Source organism: Engraulis encrasicolus, chromosome 22 (assembly GCF_034702125.1).
Source record: "Engraulis encrasicolus isolate BLACKSEA-1 chromosome 22, IST_EnEncr_1.0, whole genome shotgun sequence".
Taxonomy (NCBI): Eukaryota; Metazoa; Chordata; class Actinopteri; order Clupeiformes; family Engraulidae; genus Engraulis; species Engraulis encrasicolus.
In genome coordinates this window covers 35,471,842-35,479,341 of record NC_085878.1, presented here as the reverse complement: position 1 = coordinate 35,479,341, position 7,500 = coordinate 35,471,842, and the positions used below count along the sequence as shown (strand labels likewise).

General features: G+C 43.5%; 1 protein-coding gene across 3 annotated transcripts in view; it reads right to left on the bottom strand.

The window, feature by feature from the left end:
- The window catches only part of spon1a (spondin 1a), a 163,773-nt gene that overhangs the window by 17,343 nt on the left and 138,930 nt on the right, over positions 1 to 7,500 (bottom strand). For 2 of the 3 annotated variants that reach the window (XM_063189021.1, XM_063189023.1), the window contains 3 exons: positions 4,091 to 4,231; positions 2,883 to 2,958; positions 1,147 to 1,329 (listed from right to left, as the gene is read on the bottom strand). In XM_063189021.1, coding sequence (XP_063045091.1) covers positions 1,147 to 1,329; positions 2,883 to 2,958; positions 4,091 to 4,231 — 400 coding nt within the window. Of the gene's footprint in view, positions 1 to 1,140; positions 1,330 to 2,882; positions 2,959 to 4,090; positions 4,232 to 7,500 lie in introns of all 3 variants that reach the window. The other variant, XM_063189022.1, reaches the window with a different exon arrangement.

Genomic DNA, 7,500 nt, shown 5'->3' with positions numbered 1-7,500 from the left:
ACTTAACTGCCATCCCTTTCCTAACCCAAAGCATTCCATACGATATCGGGTCCACCTTTTGCAGCTATCTTATTTAACTGTACACAGTACTTCACACAGTGTTAATTTAACGCCATCCGAAACATATATGATCCCATTTCATATAGTGTTTCAATCAACTCTTTTGGTGCATACTTAATGCATCAGGACAATATACAGTATGCTCTTATATAGAGTTAAAATCAAATCTCTTGGTGTTAATCCAAAACTCCACATACTGCAACTGACAGTGATTTTAATGGGACCATATTTAATTGATTGAACTATGCTCAGAGCAGCGTTGAATTACTGTACTGTAACACTGCAACATTTATTGTGTACACATACAGTACGGATTGTGCGGTGTAGTAAACTAATCGTTGCGTACCGTCCGTACAGCAGCCAGCTCAGGGGGGTGGCCATAAATCACTATTACTGCAGGTCTTGCCATACAGTAGACTCTCTCTTCTCTTTCTGTATAATTCAGCACAAATCAGCTGGGAGTAATTACTATCAGTGGCCAAATAAACAATTGACCCCTGAGGCTAAATTAATTGGAGTGACCTGGAATGCTCACCCAACAAATTAGCTCCGGCAACGAGAGATGAACCATCTGAATGCAAGCGATATGCCTAAATTATGCTATACATTATATGCGGTGTAGCTCTACAAAAAACGGCAATGTAGAGTTTAGAACGCCTTTCAAATGACTCTTCAAAGCGTTGCCAGTGTGTTACTATTTAGCTATTTTAGTTTTGGCTCAAAGACTTGCAGACCCCAACTATTGTACGGCCCTTCACAGAAAAGTTGGGCAACCTCCCCCTGAGTATAGATACATAGGATATTTATAGGATAATTATTGACCTTGCAGAAAACTGTTCTGTGCCATTTACAGTGCATCTGATGTAGTTACGAGAACAAAAAGACACAATAGACAAACATCAGTTCCTTTGTCGTTTTAGTATTATCAAGAAGAATTTTGCACGTCCATCTGAGGTCCAGAATTGGTCATGGACCGACGGACGCAATGTAGACATCATCTCAACCTCTATACGACGTCCAAAGTTTAGTGGAAATAAATAATGTATACAAAAATAGTATATAAAATGGCTGTGTGTGAACCTGGACCTTCGTCGCTGCATCCGGGCCCCATGCAGGGCTGGAAGTCCTGGGTGTGGGGGCAGGGCACGCTCAGGTCCAGCTGGGCCTTCAGCATGCGCTGCCGCATCCGCTTGCCCTTCTCACAGGTGGACGAGCTGCAGGCTGACCAAGGGGACCAGTTGGAGTAGATGCACGTCTCCGGCGTGTCGTCTGCAACAGGTGCAGATGGGAGGGAGAGAAAGAGAGAGAGAGAGAGAGAGAGAGAGAGAGAGAGAGAGAGAAAGAGAGAAAGGCAGAAAGAGAGAGAGAGAGAGAGAGAGAGAGAGAGAGAGAGAGAGAGAGAGAGAGAAGAGCGAGAGACATGCAAATGACGAAAGCCATTTTGAAGACTGGATTAAATAAAACATTTCGAAAAATCTAATTAAAGCTAATGAACACAGGCTTCTGTGTGCAGATCGCTTGCTTGTAAGATGACACGAAGACATTGGATGACTTGAAAACAATAAGCTGGCAATGAGTAGGTATAATGAAATCAAATCAACAAGTACAGTACACTGCAAATGGAACATTTCATGAGGACTCCGAAAGCCAATTAGAGACAGCTCAGAGATGAGCTCCAGTGCCAGACTCTACAATAGCATTTCCACAGCTCGTTAAGAAGGGGAATGCTAATTGGAAACATTTTCCTTTTGAAGAAACTAGGTCTAAATCCAGTGCAGTACTAACTAGTATTGTCAACAATAATCGATTCGGCAATGCATCACATTGTGGGGCAGGACGAATCAATAATCGATTCAGCAAATGCCATAATCGATGTGGCATATTTTTTCAAGTTTCAGGTTCTTCCATGGGCATTTCCAGAGCAAATGACCTTTAAATTATATTAACGCACTTCAAAGCATTGAAAACTGCAGGACTGATACACACAACAGCTACTTTGTAATAAAATGTTGTTCAGTATCTGGCTGCTTGTATTGACTAATGAAAATGAAAAATTGCCTCGATTTCAGTAGAAAGTAATGCATTGTAATCCATTGTAGAATCTGACTGAATCGATTCGAATCGAATCGTTACCTCCCGAATCATAATAGAATCAAAACGCAAGAGCAGTGCCAATGCACAACACTACTAACCCAGTGTTGTCTGAATATCTGAGATGAGTTTGGGTGAAAGGATGTGCACTTCTCTATTCTTTATGTGCTGTAGTGTTGTTTTTTTCCCACTTGAACTGTATTGCTGGATTTCTTTGTCTTGTCTTGGTTTGACTAGTTTTGGGGAGACCTGTGTTATGTGTGCTTCTCATTTATTCAGGGGCTTATTGTAATTATGTGAGATGGTATGGGCCTGAAATACAGTAACAGAATGAACAGTAATGTCTTGAGCCAAACAGCGACAAAAAAGACATTCTCTTTTCTGTTTCATGTGTAACAGACAATAAAGTTTTATCTTATCTTATCTTATCTTATCTTATCTTATCTTATCTTATCTTATCTTATCATCATCATCATTATCATCTATGACTGGAGACACGCCACAAGACAATTTTCTGTGTCATGTTTAACAGACAATATAGTTTTATCTTATCTTATCTTATCTTATCTTATCTTGTCGTATCTTATCCTATCATATCTTATCATCATCATCATCAGCAGCAGCAGCAGCACCACCACCACCACCAGTAGCAACATAATGCCTCACACAATGTTCCACAGCATCCCAAAAGAGCAAGTCCTAAAGGAAAGGGATGGATAGTTTGTACAGACCTTCTTCCTTCTCCTCCTGAGCAATATCCGCCACGATGTCATCAACATTATCGGGTACAATGTTGCACTGCTCTCCCTGTACAAAAGACGCATGAGACACATCACATCATGTGACAAGAATTTGCATTTTATCAAATAAGAAAGACGTTACAGTTGTGTGCCTTGCCCTGAACCCCTGCTGCCCCCCTCCCCCCCAACACTAACACGGAAAGACAGGAGATCTGAGGTGTGCTTGATCATTACTGCTCAGAGGGCATCCTGAGGTGCATTGGTTCAAGCAATGAGTGTGTTATTATAAATAAGAGACCTGTGGAGGGGAGTCTTCAAACAGCCCTGTAGTGCATGATGATGATATCGTATGCAAGGCCGCTGACAGCTTTTGCCGGGCCCGGGACAAGGTCATTTGAAAGGGCCCCCGATCGAATTCATACAATGTAATAAGGAGCCAATGTTGGGCTCCCCATCTCCCTGGGCCTGGGACAACTGACCCCTTTGACCCCCATGTCGGCGTCCCTGATCATATGTGTGATGTCTGCCAGCTGTGCAGATGTTGCACCTAGAGCTTTTTCCAACTCCAGTCACATACTGAAGCACAGTCGAGGCTGCAGACCCCCCTCCCCACTTAACATTTCAATTAGCAGACTGGGTCTATGTAGCCAGTGTTGTGCATACCCTGGGAGTCTAGGCCTCTTGTGACAGTCAAACATGTACTGTATGATGATAAGCATACATAATACATCAAAGGAAAACTCAGCTTCTGATGGACTGATTTCATTCCAGCACCTTCTACGATTGTTAGGGATCGGAAATAGACATACCGAATTGCAAAATGTTACTGAAACATTGATGTTTCAATCATTCTATCTCATGTCTGATGATTCTCTTCAATCCAGGTTATTTAAGTCAGAAGTCCAGTTGGGTCATTGATGTTTCTAGTTGGAGACGTCAGGGTGGTGCAACGACACCTAATGCCATTTTTGTGTGGATTAAATGATTCTTTGTATTGGCTGGATTATCTAAAAAGCATATTAACTGGATGTACATTAATTACCAATTATTGGTTGATGCAGGTGGGCATTAGCTGTGATTGTACTACTTGATGTCTGCTACTAAAACACATCAATGACCCAGTTGTCTACAACAGCCATTAGACATCTGTTCAATCGATCTCATTTACTGAGGTGGTGGTGGTGGTGCAAAGTAAAGACCTTGCGAGCAATGCGTTCCACAACCACCCTGGCCACGGGCGTAATGGCGCCCCCTTCTGGGTCATAGAAGGGACTCTGGGGGTGGTCCAGACTGGTCAGGGGACGGATCTTCTCCTGTGGGACGCTGGGCCTGTTTGGAGCCTGCAGAGGAACAAAGAAGAAAATGAAAAAATAAATGGTTGTTTTTTTGTGCCTCATACAGAAGTGTGTGACACAGTTCTTGGTATTTTTTTGCTTGTTTTTTTGTACCTCAGTGGTGCCTTTAAAGCAGCGTGCCTGCACACCACTCATAGAAAGGTTTGGGTTAGGGTTATGTTTAGGAATACGGTTTAAATTAGGGTTTAGGATTAGGTTTAGTTGGATTTATTTTCAGAGAGTTTACTTAGGGGAAGGATTAGTTAGTCCTTGTAAGATGTTTAAGTCTGTGGGACCGATTTTTTTTTTTTGAGAAGAAAAAGTATGAATTGTTATTCTTTCACTGGAGAAACATCGCACACTGCTTGCTGTTCTTTTTCTTATTCAATTTTTTATATTTATTGTGCAGTGTCTCCTGAATTTTCTTCATTGTTCACCTTCTCCTGCCTCACACCTGCACCTGCATTGCTGAGGGCTTGTGCAAGAGGACTCTCTTGATTTTTTTTAAAATTCTTTCACATTGAGATTCACTGGCCCTGACTCATTTCCTGTGAGGAACATGAATCAGAAAAATAGTGACAAAACGTAACAACAAAACAACAAAATGTAACAAAAACATGAATACCTTCCAAGGGTTAAGAAGCACCCACTGGAGCAAAAAAAAAAAAAAAAACACACACCCGCGAACATATAATACGCCTCCAGTCAATACAACACCAAAGGTAGCCTAACTGCAAAGGTAGTCACAGCGGCAAGGAACAAAAAAACACATTTTAGATCCTAAACCTCTTGCCAGTTCATCCTAATCATTACACAAATAATCTGGCAGGCCATGAGACCGTTATCTATGCTAAGTGCACAGGCAGGGGAAATAGGTAACTATGGCTTCTCACGTTCAGAAGCTGGGACAGATGCTGCTGATCAGCCACGCACAGGGGCGGAGATATAGGGAGGGCAAGCAGGGCATTTGCCCCTGGGCCCAGGGCACTCCTGTGTCGGTAGTGGGGGCCCTATGGTGACCAGGGCAGGCCGTATGGAGGGCCCTTTAAGTGTCTTGCCCTGGGGCCCTATGTGCAATTGTTTCGCCACTGGCCACGCATTTCAGCAGTTATCAGACAACCGCTAACATGTAAAATCCATTACTGTGCATTAGTCAAATGGCTCCATTTGTCCTCTGAAAGGAGCGCCTGTTGAAAGTCCCAGGTAAGTGTGGAGTTGTAATGCAAGTTAAGTACATGGATGAGCTCAGGGGTGCTGACAGGGGGGGACAAAGGGGACAGTTATCCTGGGCCCAGAGACAGAAGGGGCCCAGAATTGGTTTCTCATTGCATTGTATGTAATGGGCTGTGGGGCCCTTTCATATGACGTTTTCCTGGGCCCGGCCAAAGCTGTCAGCAGCCCTGGACGAGCTGCTTCGCTCAGTCCATTTCAGATTCACGCAATATCCACTATCTAGAAATGACTTTCTGAAAAACCTTTTCTTTTGAATAAAGTTCTTCCTCGAAGCCTGGGGAATGGAGGAGAGATCATCAATTTTGCATCCATTGCAAACAACTTCTTTTTTTTCCTGAAATAAAGCCTCCCAGGAACTCACCACTGAGCCAATTTGCAGCACAACGGACAAAGGACCTCAACCTGATTTTTTAGTTTAGTTAGTCAGGTTAAGAGAAGAGAAGAGAAACCATCCTATTGGTCAGTAGTAGGCAGGACACAAAAAGGAGGTTAATACAACAGGGGCCTGAGGAAAGGACGAAGCGAGCGAGCAAAAAAAGGAAAGAAAAAAAAGAGAAACTGGTAAAATTACCCAGCCATCTACCCCCCACTGAGAGTGACCTAACATCCCATCTCGTAAATGATAGGGCAGGGCCAGGCCACTCATCACCCCCCGTGGTGTCTAAAAAAGGGGGGTGGATTTAGCAGAGGACGGCACGCACGGGCACACATGATTCGATCAAAGCCTCCTCAGGGTAGGGTTTATCCACATCCTTTCCCCCCTCCATTTAGCCTGAAAAAAACTGCAAAAAGCCCTTATAGAGATGTGAGAGGAAGAGAAGAGATGTGGACACCCGTGCTAATCATCTTACGTTCTCCCTACTTGTGTAATTCTGTCTTAAACCAGTAGATGGTGCAGTCGTGTAAGAGGACGAAGAAAGAACGTGAGGGAAAATGAGAATCAGAAGAGGATTGAGAGGGAGTGAACACTGAATATGGGATATGAATATACAGCAGAGAGGAAAGAAAATATGGGTGAAACTTAACAAAAGTGTGTTTGTAGATAAATATTTGGGTGATTATTTAACAATATTATTAAAAATTAATGTTTGTTGCACTTAAATATATTTATTGTGTCTTACATCATTTGAAAGGCCTATTTCTCCTGCTTATATTGGTGGGTAATTTTTATCCCTAAAATTTAATATGACCACACACTGATAAGGTCTACACAGGTATTGTTGTTTACTCGCTGGCTACCATACGCTCTACCAAAACCAAAATGGCGCCGTGGTGACATCATAAAGGGGGAGTTGCTGCTCTCTTCTTCTTTCCTCTCTGTATACAGTATACTGAAGGCCTACATCTCACACCCCAAGATACAGAAATAGTCCATCCTCAGAGAAGACATCTGTCCCATGCCTGGAGGATTTCTCCTTTTTTTCCTGGGGATAACTGCTCTCATCTCTCTACAGAGCTCTCCTTTCAAATGCAACACTGATTGGAGGCTGGACCGCAGGGTGTAGAGTGGTAGCCAAAGGCTGTCTAGTCCCACAGAAGCAGAGAGTGCAACGAGGGAAAAGAAAGGCAAAGAGGCAGAGTTCAATGCAGTTCAATAGGTTCAACCTTAAACTTTGTCATTTAAGACTCAGCACTGTGCACTCAGTGAGCCCAGAATTTTCTTGAGAGAGAAGAGAGGCAGAGACAGAGAGACTGTCTTTGTGTGTGTGTGTGTGTGTGTGTGTGTGTGTGTGTGTGTGTGTGTGTGTGTGTGTGTGTGTGTGTGTGTGTGTGTGTGTGTGTGTGTGTGTGTGTGTGTGTGTGTGTGTGTGTGTGTGTGTGTGTGCGTGCATGCGTGCATGTTTGTGCGTTTGCATGCACATGGGTATCTACATCTGACCGTGTAGCGTGTCTGTGCGCAGGAACGCTGACAGCTTTGACTGGGCCAAGGACAAAGTCATTTAAAAGCCCCCCCCCCCCCCCCACCCAATACATACAATGTAATCGAGGAATCAATTCTGGACAACACCCCCCAAACCCCCCCCCCCCAACACCCCCCTCTC